The 16287-nt window shown below is 43.2% G+C and overlaps 1 protein-coding gene across 9 annotated transcripts in view; it reads left to right on the top strand.

The window, feature by feature from the left end:
* The window catches only part of ZMIZ1 (zinc finger MIZ-type containing 1), a 385595-nt gene that overhangs the window by 259297 nt on the left and 110011 nt on the right, over positions 1–16287 (top strand). For all 9 annotated transcript variants that reach the window (XR_015743665.1, XM_087933818.1, XM_087933824.1 and 6 more), the window contains 2 exons: positions 9988–10101; positions 12866–12971. Coding sequence is in view for 8 of the 9 variants with exons in the window: in XM_087933818.1 (XP_087789944.1) it covers positions 9988–10101; positions 12866–12971 (220 nt within the window). In the remaining variant the exon portion in view is untranslated. The remainder of the gene's footprint in view (positions 1–9987; positions 10102–12865; positions 12972–16287) is intronic.

The following is a 16287-nucleotide window of genomic DNA, read 5'->3' as shown; positions in this document are numbered from 1 at the left end:
TAGAAAGATGACTATTTCCTTTTAAATTTTATTTATCTTGCCTTTCTTAATCATTTTTTTTGTAAATACGGGTAGTCCTTGACTTACAACAGTTCATTTAGTGACCATTCAAAGTTACGGCAATGAAGAAAGTGACGTATGACCGTGTTTCACATTTATGACCATTGCAGCATCCCCGCGGCTGCACCGATCAACTTTGAACACTTGGCAACGGGTTCATGTTTATGATCGTTGTGGCGCCCCTTTTGTGACCTTCCGACAAGCAAAGTCAGTGGGGAAGACAGATTCACAACGGTGTTCCTGATTTAACAATTGCAGTGATTCACTTAACAAACATGGCAAGAAAAATTGTAAAATGGGACAAAACTCACTTGGCAGATTTCTCACTTAGCGGCATGAATTCCAGGCTCAGTAGGGATCTACCTGTATGCAGCTTTAAGCGTTACTCAGTATGCACTTGGAGTATATAGAAAACTGCTTCTGTTCTTAATTGTGTGTGTCTGTGTGTGTGTGTGTGTGTGTGTGTGTGTGTGTGTGCGAGAGAGAGAGGGGGAGGGAGGAAGATAGAGGAGGGAGGGAGAGAGAAGAGAGAGGAGGAGAGGGAGGGAGGGAGCGAGAGAGGAGAGAGGGAGAGAGAAAGAGGGAGGGAGGCAGGGAGAGAGAGAGAGGACAGAGAGAGAGAGACAGAGAGGGAGAGACAGAGACAGAGACACAGAGAAAGAGAGAGGGAGAGACAGAGACAGACAGACAGACAGACAGACAGAGGGAGAGAAGCACAAAAGCATAAATTATGCACCGGCTGATTGCAGCTTCCAAAGAAGCCACTTGACACTGGAAATGATATGGCTGCTTTAATGGGTTACAAACGTGGAGCTTTGCGTGCACCTCTTTCAAAAGATTTGCACAGAATGTGTGTGCGTGTTTGTGCATAGTAGGGAAGGAAAGAAAGCACGGGGTATCTGCTTGCGTGCATCTTGGCACAGTCTCCTTCCTTTCTTCACTCCTCTCCTTCTCCCTCCCTCCCTCCTCCCTTCTGTGCTTAGCAGTAGGATGATATTTCCCCCTTTCAGACATGTGCACGATTTGCATGATTCTCATCCATGAAGCCAACAGCAGCCACAACATCCCAGGACGACCTCAAAGTGGCAGCACGAGCTATGACATCTTTATGCATTTATGCATTGGAATTCTGAGGCCTGCTGCAAATATGTAGGTCAGAGACTTTGCGTGCAGCTGTCGTGAAACACATGGTCTTTTAACGGTTTAAATGCCTTCCCCCGTGCCCAGATGCCACCGGGTGATACGCTGCCTTAGTCTTTCCCCAGGGATTTTTTTTTTAAAAAAATGTGCTTTCTGGCCGGGCAATTTCCAAGGAATGACCAAAGCAGAAGTCCCGGATTTTAGGAAGCCTTCCATTCGGTGGCGGTATTCTACCGGTTTGGCCTGGTTCAAACGAACCGGTAGTAAAAAAAAATGCTACTAGTTCGGACAAACCTGTATTTCCGACGATCAGCTGTGCAATTTAGTTTAGCCAGAAAGCAGGAAATCATGGGATTTCTGGCTTTCTAGCTCATCTAAATCGCGCAGCGCAGCTGATCCCACCCCACCCTCGCTGATATACTTACCACAGAAGTCTTCAAATTGCTTCTTTTTTTTCCAGTGCCCAGGCGGTTTCCCCAAGGCCTAGTAGGCAAAAAAAATGGGGCACGGGGAGGATGCTGCAAAAAGGGGGGAGGGGAACCACACAGCCACGCCCACCCAGTCACATGACCACCTGGCCACGCCCACCTAGCAACGCCCCCAGAACCGTTAGTAAAAAAAATAAAAAATTGAATCCCACCACTGCTTTCATTGCACAGGAAGCCACAGCCCTGCTGAGCAATTTTGATCCAATGAAAAAGCTCGAAATAATATGAAACTCTAGCAATCATCTCAGTGGTGGGATTCAAAATTTATTACTACTGGTTCTGTGGGTGTGGCTTTGGTGGGCGTGGCAGGGGAAGGATATACTGCAAAATCCCCCTTCCCTCCCCACCCCTCTAACCTGCTTTCCAGCTCTGTTCTCCTGTGCAGGGCAACCAAAGGAGACCCAACCGATCAGCTGGGACTCAATGGGAGGCAGAGAATAGATGGGGGCGGGGCCAGTCAGAGGTGGGATTTGCCGGTTCTAAACTACTCAAAATTTCCGCTACCGGTTCTCCAGAACTGGTCAGAACCTGCTGAATACCCACCTCTGCATCATCTTCACTGCCCCCACCTCCCTTCTCCAACATCTGTTCTCTTTCCGGTAAGGACAATTTCCAACTTAGGGCTACTTCTTCCTTCTCCTCCTGTGTAGCCACCTCATGTACCTCCAGGTGGATTTCTGCCCATCTAGCATCCACTCAAGTCCTCTTAAGAGATTCAGGTATTCAATTCCCACAAGGAAAGAATGGGTGGCAAATGAACTGCTTTAATCAGTTTCGTTTCTGGCTCGAAACCGCTTCTAGATTGGGGGCTTGAGACAGGAGAAAAATAATGACCCTTTGGGGTGTCCTGATTCGATAGGTTTGTTGTTGTAGAGGCTGTGGTCATGTATTGATCTTTTTTCTACTTCCCTGAGAAGAGTTGGCAGTTAATGCTTTTTTCCCCTTTAACCTGCACCTCTCTCTTTGCCTTTTTTTTCCTTCCTTGTTTTCACACTGTCTTTATTTTCGCATGCATTTTATATTTTGGTAAGTTCAATAAAAGATAGATGATAGATAGGAAGGAAGGAAGGAAAGAAGGAAGAAAGGAAAAGATTAATAGTTAGATTATATGTGTGTGTGTGTGTGTGGGAGAGAGATACAGAGGTGGGGGTGGGATGGAGGGAGAGAGAGACACACACAGAGAGAGACAGAGACAGAGAGAGATATATATATATATATGCTGAACAAAAATCCGCATTGGCAGCGGGAAAGGCATCTGGCCAGTAAACAGCTCAATTCAGTTGCCCAGACTTCACCCCACAAGGGATTATGGGGTCATTAAAAGATGATGATGATGATGACAGAGAGAGAGAGAGCGGGAGAGGGAGGGAGAGAGAGAGATTCAGATACAAATGGTCCTCGAGTTACAAATATTCATTTAGTGACCATTCAAAGTTACAAAGGCCCTGAAAACACTGGCCTGCATTTATGACATAAATGCCAAGGTCATGTGATTCCCCTTTTGTGACCTACCAACATGGCAAGTCAAGGTGGGCGGAGCCAACTGCGTTAGGGACGTAACAACGGCAACGATTCAGTGAACCGCGGTGGCAAGGAAGGTCGTAAAACGGGGAAAAACTCGCTTAACAACTGCATCACTCAGCGACAGAAACTCTGGGCTCAACTGTGGCTCTAAGTCGAGGACTGAGGACTACCTGTGTTTTGAAACTGGCATCCGGACAACGGGCTGTGAGAGATGGTTGTTGGTGGAGAATTCTGAATCTGTATTTTGACCCGTTTGGAGGAAGACTGTTGTAACACCATGTCCACCTGTGGAAGGTAGGGAATGACAGGATATGCAGACCATCGGAATGACACCTAATTAGTGGTTGTCCCTTACTATCCTCAGGGGAGGGGAGGGGGGGAATGAGTTACTCTGCGTGTTGTAGGTGCCTTCGTGCACGCTGAAAATCCGGCTCTTTCAAGGGCCTACTCTGAGCCTGAAGTATAGACACAACATTTGAGGATGCCGTCAAATCTTGTCTCCCTATGGCTTATTTCCGACACGGATTAGCAATATCCTCCGAGGCTGTAGATCAAACATGTCAAGGCTGCAGCAAGCTTTGCGTCTTACGTTGCGTTCCCTGCAAATATTTTAATATCTGTTTAATTTTATGAGTCCTCTTCAACCTCGGCTCCTTTATCTCGTTTTTCCTGTCTCTAGTGCTTCTTCCCCGGTGAAGTGTGCTCGAGACAAAACAGCCACAATTAACCACGTATGAATATTCCAGATAAGGTGGAGATAGATAGATAGATAGATAGATAGATAGATAAGATAGATAGATAGATAATAAATAAAAACCAAACTTTACGCCAAATAGACAACTCTGCCAGGCAAGGTTAAACAAGAAGTTTGACACCGGGAAAATAGTTTTGGAGTCACACAATGACACTCATCCCAAGAATGCAGGTCAGCAACATTCTGCAAATCATAAGAACGGAGGAAGATATTGCTGAGGAAAAACAATAAAAGAGAAATAGCCAAAGTTGTTTGAACTAGGAATGTTCAGTTAAGTCTCCAAGAGAAAAGTTAAAGCAGTTATTTCTTTTTCTTGTTTGTTCGCTTGTTTTCTTGCTTGTTTGCTTTGTTTGTTAAATTTATTTGCCACTTATCTTTAGACGGGTTTACTCTAGGTACAATAAAAAGGAAGTAAAAGGAAGAGATGTGTGAACACTCTTTCTCTCTCCTTCCCTCTCTCTCTCTTTCCTTCTCCCTTTCGCTCTCTCCCTCTTTCCCTCCCCATCTCTCCTCTTCCTCTATCTTTCCTTCTTCCTTCCTTCCTCCCTCCCCAACTTTCCTTTCCTCTCTTTCCTTCTCTCTCTCCCTCCCCCCCTACTCTCTCCCTCTCTCTCCCTTCCTTCCTCTCTTCCTCTCTCTTCCTCCCCCTCCCCCTCTCTTCTTTTCTTGTCCCTCACTCCCTCCCCTCTCTAATCTTCCTCTACCTTTCTTCCTCCCTCCTCCTCTCCCCCTCCCCTCTTTCCTTCTCTTTTCTCTCCCTCCCTCCTCCTCTCTCCTCTCTTCCTCTAATCTCTCTTCCTTCCTCCCTCTCTCCCCTCTCTCTCTTCACTCCCTCTCCCCTCTCTTTCCTTCTCTCTTTCCCTTCTTCCCCCTCCCTCTTTCTTCTCTCCCTCTATCTCTCTTCCTCCTCTCTCTTCCCTCCCTCCATCTCTCTCTCTCTCTCTTTCTCTGTTTTTCTTTATTTTATTTCTTCTGTAAAAAGAAAAAAAATATTGGCAGTTGAGCTTCACTCCTTCATGGCCATATCCACGTGATTTTTTCCGGACAAGAGTACAAAAGTCATTTGCAATTCCCTTCTGGCCTCTCGAGCCCACATCCCTGAGATTAGCCAGTGAGGTCCCATCCGAGTGTTAACCAAGCTTGGCTTTGCTTAGGTTGGCCTAATAAACAATATGGACTTAATCTGACTAATAAAATTTCAGCAGCTTCACCCAAGAACGGGAAACAAAAGCTTCTGCATAAAGGGAACACAGCTCACGGCATGTTCTCTGCGGTCCCCGATCTTCCATTGCTTTGGGTTTTGTTCATTTTATTAATTTACTAGCTCGATATCCATGCTTTGCTACTAAACTATGTGGTCAGGCTTAGTTTTTGGGGAGGAAAATAAGGGGAAAAAAATTCTGCCTCTGCCTACCAGCATCCATCGGTATTCACTTGGCTAGAGTCCTGTCAGTGGGTGAGGGAGTTGAGGGCTGTTTGTAAACTGAAACAGTGTTTGCTGTATGAGCAAGAAGGAGACAGCAAGGAACCTGGGCATGGCTTAGCTCAACTGTTCTGTATTAAAGCTGCTTGCTGCTGTGAAACTGAAACTCCTCTGTTTGTGTTTTGCATTTGGAAGAGATTTCTTTTCAGCCTGGGGAGGGGGAGTAGAAGTCCTTAGCATCAGAGCCTGTTAATAATAATAATAATATAGGAAATACTCTAAATGCTCTGATGGTCATTTCGAAGAATCCTTTCTTAGCGAGCACCTAGAAGCCAAGAGGAACCATACGTGCCAAATTTCAAGTTTTTAAGCTTTACGATTCTGGAGATTTCGTGATGATGCGTGAGTGGCATTTCGCTTTTATAGACAGAGATTTTCATTTTCTGAATGGACAGGTGCATTCAGTAGTGTTGACAATCTGGAAGAAGAAGACGGGGGAAAAAAAATGTAGAGTCCACAGGATGCAATTTCATTCGTGCTGCTTTGCAAATTGGTGGGCAGGACTTTAAAATGCGCTTTTTTTTTCCAAGCATGCGGGATGGTCTTATGGGGCCGGGAATCGACCTGAGTGATGTAATGGGGCAACTTCCTTCTTGAGTGGGCTGCCCCAAGTCTTGCCTCATGCTGCTCCTATGGAATATTGGTTTCTAACTGCCAGAAGAACAGGAGATGACACAGCTACCTTCCCCGGCTTAGAAACCTAAAGAATTAACAGAAGCTGTTTGAAAGGGGCAGGCAGGGGGGGGTTGGCTACTTCCTGTTTGGATAAAGTAGAAAAACAGAAAAACCCTAAAGGACAGGAGGGCTTTTAATCAAGCCTCTCTTCCCCTTGCTGGCTGCTTCTTCCTGAGATGGCTGAGAACATTCCAAGCGGTGGGAATTTAGACCTTTACTTGGAATTTTGAGTTCAGCTCTTTTGCAGTCTTCTCCCCCCGCAAAAAAAAAAAGAAAGAGAAAGAGAGAGGGAGAAAGAAGAAGAGGAGGAGAAGGAGAAGAGGGGAAGGAGGAGGAAAAGGTGAAGAGGGGGCAGGAAGAGAAGGAAAGGAGAAGAGGGGGACAAGGAGGAGGAGAAAAGAGGGAGGAGAAGGAGAAGAGAGAGGAGAAGGAGGAGAAAAGGAGGAGAAGGAGGAGAGGAAGGAGGAGAAGGAGAAGAGGGGGACGAAGAGAAGAAGAGGGAGGAGGAGGAGAAAAAGGAGAAGGGGGGAAAAGAGGGGGAGGAGGAAGAAAAGGAGAAGCAGAGGAGAAGGAGAGGGGGGAGGAGGGGAGGGAGAGAGAGATAGAGAGAGAGAGAATGGCTCCAAAGAAGAAGGATGGTAGGACTTATTGGCAACTTGGAGGTGGTGGAAATTTGAAGGTTCCTTCAAGCACCACATCGCTCGTTCAGCTTCCAGCGGAGACTGAACATTTTTCAGAAGCTGGTTGGATGGTAGTGAATGAACCCTCATCTATGGGTTCCCTTGCACAATTGGATATGGATACCGAAGAGCAGGAAACCCTACACACGATCCAAATTCTGGAGAACTGCCTTGGTCAGGTAGGCAGACTCCATGTTTCATTTTTGGAGGAGACATGCGAAGAGGGCAAAGGATGAAACTGGAAGGCATATCAGGAAGAGTCCATTAGCAATAGTTAGCCATGCCTCGTTTCTGGAAGTTTCTTCTTCTTCTTCTTCTTCTTCTTCCTCTTCCTCTTCTTCTTCTTCTCCTTCTCCTTCTCCTTCTTCTCCTTCTCCTTCTCCTTCTCCTCCTCCCGCTCCTCCTCCTCCTCCTCCATCCATCCATTCATCCATCCATGTACTGGTCACATAATCCCCAAAGATGTGCTGCTTTAGTGAATAAGGGAACTGCTGTATATTGATTCAATTATTTTACAGGAAATAAACAACAACAACTTTCTTCTTCTTCTTCTTCTTCTTCTTCTTCTTCTTCTTCTTCTTCTTCTTCTTCTTCTTCTTCTTCTTCTTCTTCTTCTTCTTCTTCTTCTTCTTCTTCTTCTTCTCCTCCTCCTCCTCCTCCTCCTCCTCCTCCTCCTCCTCCTCCTCCTCCTCCTCCTTTCTTCTTCTTTCCTAAATTGCTATGCAGCCAGACCTATACAGATGTGAGGCAACTTCCGTAAAATGCAACTATGGCAGAAAAGATTATTATAACATTATAATAGAAGGCAGGATAAATAATAAGCTCACAGGAAGCATGTAAACTATAAAATACCAGTGTTGAAGAAATAAAAACAAAACAGGTTTCTGTTTTGGTACTATCCCTTAAAGACTTTCCTATTATCTCTCTGATCAGTTGTTTTCAGTTGGAGAAGGTGCTTTTTTTACATGGCATTTGACTTTGGTTGTCAAAGAGTTACTGTCACTATACCTGGACTTTGGGCACATTAGTCTTCGACTTACAACAGTTCATTTAGTTACAATGGCACTGGAAAAAAAGTAACATGACCCTTTTTCACACTTAACTACTTTGGGACATTAGTTTATATTTTGTCTCTTTCTGTAATGTGATAAATAGGCAAAGCTCTTAAAAACCAAATGGATAGCACTGATCATCCAAAACAGGTTTTTTTTCTTTTAGAAATTGGTGGGAGCTGGGATCAGAATTAACAATCAGCCAACCTGGATGATTAGGGGACTGGAGGCTGAAACATCTGAAGAACGGTTGCAGGACCTGGGTATGTCTAGTCTTATGAAAAGAAGGACTAGGGGAGACATGATAGCAGTCTTCCAATATCTCAGGGGCTGCCCCAAAGAAGAGGGAGTCAAGCTACTCTCCAAAGCACCTAAAGGCAGGAGGAGAAGCAACGGATGGAAACTAATCAAGGAGAGAAGCAACCAGAAAGAAGGACCAGTTGAGCTGGCCCGCCACTTGTGCAAGTCAAGCGGCGCTCATGCGGCCTGGTTGTGAATAGGCCATGGCCCCAGGAGTTGGGGACCCCTGGTTGAGCAAATCTCTTGTTTGGATCTTTCCAGAAGAGACTGAAGAGCCAATAGCTAAAGTTCTGATTAGTGGATACTGTTCAGAGTGCTTAGGTAAGATGCTAAGCGGGATTTGAAGATGCACTGCAGTTGCCATCTTTCAAAACGTCCAAACTACCACAGTCTTAAGGTCAAAAGCCTTTTACATGCCTGAATTTCTTATCCTTCTCACTTTGATGAATGAGCAGGAGTTCCAGCCTTGTTTTGATTCGGTTCTTTTTATAGTAGCATATGTACAAACTTCGGTGCAACATTTTCCATCTCTATGTTGTTCTTTTAAGAATTTGCCTGCATGCTTGCAATTCTCAGGGTTTTTTTAATGATTATTTTATGATGAGTATGATGATTATTCCTGTCTTCCAGACTGGCAGAGTGTCTGGAATTTTCTCCTCCATTCTGCAGTGAGAATCCACAATGTTCCCATGCCGGTTTTGTACTTTTCCAAACCTGGAGGCCAAAAGTTTTCCTGACAGAACAATTAACCAGTGGAACAACTTGCCTCTAGAAGTTGTGAATGCTCCAACACTGGAAGTTTTTAAGAAGAGACGTTGGATATCCATTTGTCTGGAGTGGTGTAGGGTTTCCTGCTTAGGCAGAGGGTTGGACTAGAAGATCTCCAAGGTCCCTTCCAACTTTGCTATTCTATTCTAAGTTAAATGTTTCAGAAAGACATGTGTACCTAGATGAGTCATGAGCCACTCTGACTTTTAAGAACTGCAGTAAGACTGCAGTGAAGATGTTTCTGTTCTTTGCAGCTTCCTCTCTTGGAAACTTGGCTTCTATTCTCTGAGGATTTAGAAGTTTGCAAAGATTCTTCTCTTGAGCCAAGATTTGACTTGTTTAGAGAATTTTACTCTTGACTTGGTTGATCGTTTTAATCACAATGGTTTATTCTGTTTATACTTGAATACTTGGTTAGCTGCCTTGTGTGCTCACTGGAGCAGTCAGGATGAACATAAATCAAATCAACAGATATTGATTTCAGGTGTTGGTGCACATCCACAGGAGGGAAAAATTAGACCTTATGTGTGTGAGCCACACCAGCATCATCTATATGTTAGTCAATATATATTGTTGTTGTGAAGTTGTGGACAATGTTCCTCCAGGCCTTCTTGTCCTCTACCATCTTCTAGAGTCCATTTAAGCCCATTAGTTTTATATATATATATATATATATATGCGGTGGCTCAGTGGCTAAGACGCTGAGCTTGTCGATCAGAAAGCTCAGCAGTTTGGCAGTTTGAATCCCTAGCACCGCATAATGGAGTGAGCTCCCGTTACTTGTCCCAGCTTCTGCCAACCTAGCAGTTAAAAATGCAAGTAGAAAAATTGGATTCACTTTGGTGGGAAGGTAACAGCGTTCCGTGTGCCTTTGAAGGTGTTTAGTCATGTCGGCCACATGACCATGGAGACATCTTCGGACAGCGCTGGCTCTTCAGCTTTGTACCGGAGATGAGCACTGCCTCCTAAAGCTGGAAATGACTAGCATGCATATAAATTCATTTAGTCAGAAAGCGTGGATGTACCTAATTGTCTTCAGTTCTCTCTTTCTCTTTTGTTCCAGCATTTACAAAATCCTGCCAATTTCCACAATGCAGCTACTGAACTTCTGGATTGGTGTGGCGACCCGAGAGCTTTCCAAAGGCCCTTCGAACAGAGTCTTATGGGCTGTTTGACGGTATGGCAACTTTTATTCAGCCAGACCATATTATTGTGGTTTTTTTTTTTTTCTCAACGAATTTCCAGCTTCGAGAAAAGTGCATTCCTCCCCATCTTGAAAAGGAGTCAGTGGCCTGCTGAAATACAGTTATTAGTCCATTTGTTTACATATAGATATGTCAATCTTGTGGTTTTTTAAAAAAAAAAATGGAAAAAGAGGAACTTTGGTTACACGGAGGCTTTTAATATAAAATTGCTATTGCTTCCAGATTCCCATGCAAATATTTCACCCCTCATTTTTTAAACTGCAGTAAATCACCCATCTAGAGGTGGTATTCAGCTGATTCAGACCAGTTCTGGAGAACCGGTAGCAGAAATTTGGAGTAGTTTGGGGAACCGGCCAATCCCGCCTCTGACTGGCCCCTCCAACTCCATCTATTCTCTGCCTCCCAAGTCCCAGCTGATCGGCTGGGTCTTCTTTTGTTGCCCTGCACAGGAGAACGGAGCTGGAAAGCAGGTTAGACAGGTGGGGAGGGAATGGGGATTTTGCAGTAACCTTCCCCTGCCACGCCCATCAAGCCACGCCCATCGAACCGGTAGTAAAAAAAATTGAATCCCACCACTGCATCTTTCCAACTTGGGATCACCCGCATTGTAATATTTTATAATTAATTATGAAAAAGCGAGTCATGTGAGATACTTTGGATTAATAAGAACAGGCGCAGTTGTGCTGACTAGCTAATACTAAAAAGCAGCATTTCATTAGCGTGGATAGATGATTATATAGTTTCCATTCTGTTATGTATCATGTTTTTTTTTTAAATATAGCAAGCCGTGTTGGACACAGATAATTGCATTTAATGAACCCTTCTTTTAATTCTTCAAGGAGATTTTATATTAAAACTCTGGTGACAAATTAGCTCTTGCAGCATAAGCCCTTTAGAGTGAAATATCATGGAAAACAAAAGGCTGGTGCTAAATTAATAAAATGCTACTAAATGCTTCTGTCTTCCTGTTGCTCTTTAACTTTCTAAATTAAGGGAATGTTAATATCATTCACAAATAACACTTTCCGTGTGCAGTGCATATAAATGGATTTTGTGTGTGTGTGTGTTGCTTATCTGAGAGGGTAGTGGGCCTATATCAAAGCCATTACTCTGAAGAAGTATGTGTGAATATAAATGATCCCAACCAATCAAACGCAACCCTTGAGTTTGTGAAGGTCCTATTAAATTATTTCAAGAGATCAAGGGTGCATCCATCACTTCCAAGCCTGCAGTTTTGGCTTGCAGTCTTACGACCACATTTGAACCAGATTTTCCATTGCTAATCAAGGCAGTTGTTACGTTGGTCATAGCCAATTTTATGACTTTTTTTTTTTTTTTTGCCATGGTTCTTATGTCAGGATTCCATATAATATCCCCATAGCAAGCAAAACGGAGGCAGGCAAATTCCTCAAAGAATAGGTTTATTGGATATGTCGTATCAGCACAAGCTGGTGAAAACCGACTCTGAATATTCCCGCAGTTTTCACCGGATTAAAAGTGAAAGTTGTCCCTTTCTCAAAACAATCGGTTAAATGGTCCAATCAGGACACTGTCCAGTTGCTCGGTGACTCCAGTCCCCTCCTTCCGAGCACCTGCAGGAATGTCCTTGGTTCCCATGAGAAAGTATTTTGTTTTGGCTACAACATCTGTATTCCCACTTTCCTATCCCTCTTCCTGAAGTCTCAAAATGGCCTCAATCAGGCCAGCTTCAGGGTTGACGTCTTAAGCAAATCGGTGCAGTTATTAAATCCATCACAAAATCATTAAGAAATCCAGCTTTCCCCATTGAGTTTGCTTGTCAATCACATGACCTGGCATGCTGCAACCATTATGAATACTTGCCAGTTGCCAAGCACCAGAATTTTGATCCTGGGAAATGCTTCAACGGTCAAAAGTGCAAGGAGCGGTTGTAAATCACTTTCTTTTGGGCCATTGTCACTTCAAAAGGATCATTCCAATCAGTGCTTGTAAATTGAGAACTACTTTTAGTCCATGAGAGAACATGGACAAGACAGGAGGCACTAGGAGTTTTCCGATGTGGAGTAGATACCCTGAAACATCTGGAAGATTTAAATCTTATTTTGTCCCTCTAGGCTTCCAGAAATGCAAAGCAAATTTGCAGCCACTCAAAAGCAAAATTGGTTCTCCTCCAAGTCACCTTTCATTCCCTCCATTGTCTCTGGAGACAAAGCCCTTGGTGGATGATGGAGAATTAAGATTTTAAGTCACACTTCGGAAGCAGTACGAAATACAGACCAATGGCCTCCTGACAGCTTGCTTGCTTTTGACCTTGATGGTTTATTGTTCACTGTGGAGCCTCTTGTTTCTTAGAGGACAGATTGGCGCAATCAGGTTCAATGCAGAGGTGATATTCAGCTGGTTTGGACCGGTTCTGGCGTACTGGTTGCAGAAATTTTGACCAGTTTAGAGAACCGGCAAATACTTACTCGTGACGGGCCCAGTTTCCCCCTGGATACTTTCAAATCCGAAAGTATCTTGGAATGGGGTGCACTGCTGTTTTAAAGAGCTGCAGACGCTCCCATGTGCTCTGAAGAAGAGAAGCTGAACAAGCTGTGCAGCCTTAGCAGAAATTAAAGAAAGGAGAACAAAGACTTCTGAGTTTGGATTTTTATACATTGTGTCTCCCAGTGGTAGGTTGGCGAAAACTGATGACTTCCCAGAAACTCTCTGTGACAATCTTTTTCTTCTTCTTTTTTCCTCCCTTTTTTTTCTCAGGTTGTTAGCAGAGTGGCAGCCCAACAGGGCTTCGATCTGGACCTCGGATATCGGTTACTAGCTGTTTGCGCAGCCAACAGGGACAAATTCACACCAAAATCAGCTGGTAGGAACGACTGGTGTTCTTTTCCAGATATTATTTTTTTTGTGTGTGGGTTTTTTTTTTTTTTTTGCCAGAGACAACCTTGACAAATGTGACAATGTGCTTTTGTGCGTCTCTGGGAAGCACACAGCTTTTGGCTTTCTCTTAAAAAATACAATGTGGTGAGAAAAACATGGTATTTGGGTTGCCATCTCTGTTTTTCAAACTGTCTTGAGGAATGAATAAACCTAAAAAAAAAAAAAAAATACAGCCAACAGAGAATCAGTAATCCCAGAGAAATTCTACCCAAGTGGGGATGATCATGAGGGTCATTTACCCAGGTGGTATACTGTGTATGTGTGCAGACATGCATTCGTTGATTGTTTTATTCATTCATTGATGCGTTTGTTCATTTATTTGTGGATACCTAAATTGGCCAGGTCTATGTCATGGTTTTTGAAAGCAACGCTGCCAGACACTGCAGTATTTGCTTGTGACTTTGTGATTTAATAGATCATTTCTATTCTTAAAAGGTTGAAAGTGTTGTAGATCTTGTGGCTTCCCATTTTTCAATAATTTTGGGGGGCAACCTAGCCTCCCTAACGGATTTTGATACGCTAAGCATCCTTTCAGTCCATTAGCAATACCAATAGCACTTATATTATATACCGCTTCACAGTGCTTTGCGGCCCTATCTTACACCGTTTACAGAGTCAGCATAATTGCCCCAACAATCGGGGTCCTCATTTTACCCACCTCGGAAGGATGGAAGGCTGAGTCAACCTTGAGTTGGTCAGGATCAAACTGCTGGTAGTTTGAAGAATCAGCAACCTCCGTGCCACCATGGCTCCATTAAAAAGGATATTGTGTTGTGTATGATACAATACACTCAGTTAAACTAATTCCTAAAATCACCTTCAGTGATGAATATTTTTTTTCTTTTGAATGAGAATATGATGTGTATTTAAGCTGTTGTTGTTGTTGTTGTTTTCAACCCTTTAGTTATGCCTGACTGTTGGCGACTTCATAGACAGGCGCTCTCTATGTTACCCTGTAAAACACAGCTTCTTTCAGTTGTTGGATGTTCAACTTTACGTTGGATTTGTTGTTATGAAGCCAGCGTGTTCTTTGCTCGGCCCTTCTTCTTGTTCCACGAACTATTCCTAGTATCATAGACTTCTCCAATGAATTAGCACCCATGACATGGCCAAAGTAACTTAGACGTAGTCTTATGATTTCGGCTTCTAGTCGTGTGTCTGATTTTATATAATTTAACCCCTCTCTGTTAGTTACTTTGATTGAATAATAATATATGCCCGTTGTATATAATGATAATGAGTTAACACCATGATGTTGTGTAGCAAATATTTGGTGCTGACTGTTGTGGGTATATATTTTAAACATGGAATGCCTACCTGGCGCAAAATGGAAATGTGGTTGTAAAAAGGTTTGATTTCTAGTTAAAATTATAAATGATGATTTCCCCCAGTTGTGTGAAGGTCCATAGTGGATATAGCAGTAATTATTAATTTCTGTCTGACTTTCTCTTCAATCTCATATCATAGTCCAGGATATCTCAAGTTCAGGATTTGCCTTTTCATGCTGTAGATGCAAATACAGAATAACAAAGCTGGAAGGGACCTTTGGAGGTCTTCTAGTCTAACCCTCTGCTCAAGCAGTAGGCACTATTCCATTCTGAACAAATGTCTGTCCGGTCTCTTCTTAAAAACCTCCAGTGATGGAGCACCTACAACTTCTGTCCCACTGATTAATTGTTCTCCTTAATTTTATGTTGGATCTCTCTTTGATAAGCTTCCATCCATGACCCCTTATCTTGCCCTCAAGTGCTGGGAGAGGTATTTACAAAAAAAAAAAAAAACATTTGTAGCAAAAAGCACACTAAACTTCTGTTCCATCCGCCGACCGCTTTCTACATAGTCTTCTTCCAAGTCCCGGTCTGAGGAAGGCAAGGGAAATTCCTTCAGAATAATTGCAAAAGTCTGCATTCTGAAATTGATCAAAGGCTATGGGGCGAATCTAAATGGATTTGGGAAACTAACAAAAGCTAGCCATGGGGTTTACAAGCCAAAGTTTGATTATCACTCTGCTAAAGTTTGTTTATCACTCTGCTAAACAACTAATTCCCTCAACACTGTCCAACTATGTACAAAGTCTGCACTACTGTTACTATGAATATTCTCATCGCTCCTTATCACCCATCCCCTCCCACTTGTTGTAGGACTGTAACTTTGTCGCTTGTATCCTTATGATTTTTATTGGCTGTTTCCTAGTACAGGTATGATTTGATTGCTTATTGTACCCTATGACTTATTATTAAGTGTTGTACCTCATGATTCTTGACGTATGTATCTTTTCTTTTTATGTACACTGAGAGCATTGGCATCAAGACAAATTCCTTGTGTGTCCAATCACACTTGGCCAATTAAGAATTCTATTCTATTCTAAACCCAGTTCTAAAAGAATCACAACTATCAGTCGAGTGGGCCTGTTTAAAAGTGCTGAGCGCATGTTAACAGTGGCTAAACCTTCTGGACTTGCCTCCTGTTAAAACTAGTCCCTGCCTATCCCACTCCTCTATTTCAGCAATTGGTTATGGATCAAAAATGAAGCTGAGGCATCTCTCAATCATGTTCTTTAATTCAATTAAAACAGTGGGGATGATTGCCACTCCAGCCTGTTAGACAGGCAAATAAGAACTAGCAATGAAGGACTACGGAAGCTGCCGGGATAATTTCCAGTCACCATCAGGAGCAACCTCGTATGAACGGACACAAGGAGCAGCTTATGCATTGTTGCAGTCTTGAATCAATTGCATGATGCAAGATGGGTTCCTATTATTGTTGTTGTTGTTGTTGTTAGGTTCAATGCTACAGCTATTGTCTGGGTTTGTGGTAAACACTGGATATGAAATGATAATTTCTTGGCTTCCATTGGAACTGAATATTGGATCTAGATTGTCAAGCACTGGGAACCAGGATCCAAGATAGAATTCAAAAGCACTGCAAATTTATTCCACACAACCTTTACATAATCAATCAATCAACCAACCAATCAATCAATCAGAATAGAGCTGGAATGAACCTTGGAGATCTTAGGGACAAGTGGTGTCCAATCTCTTCTTAAAGTCAAGAATCTGATCTACTAACAATCAGTGTGAATTAGTTGCCAGATAAGAGTCAACAGACTTCAACGGGGAGCTGGACTTTGGTCTCTGTCAGGCGTGTAAAGACTTCAGACTGATGATGCATTTGACCCTACCCTCAGTCTCAGCCTGGTCGTCTCCTACGTACATAGCTGCAGTGCATCCAATTGGACTTAA

The sequence above is a fragment of the Pseudonaja textilis genome, chromosome 4 (assembly GCF_049901715.1).
Source record: "Pseudonaja textilis isolate UNSWEBS1 chromosome 4, rPseTex1.2, whole genome shotgun sequence".
Taxonomy (NCBI): domain Eukaryota; kingdom Metazoa; phylum Chordata; class Lepidosauria; order Squamata; family Elapidae; genus Pseudonaja; species Pseudonaja textilis.
This window is presented reverse-complemented; position numbering and strand designations above follow the sequence as displayed.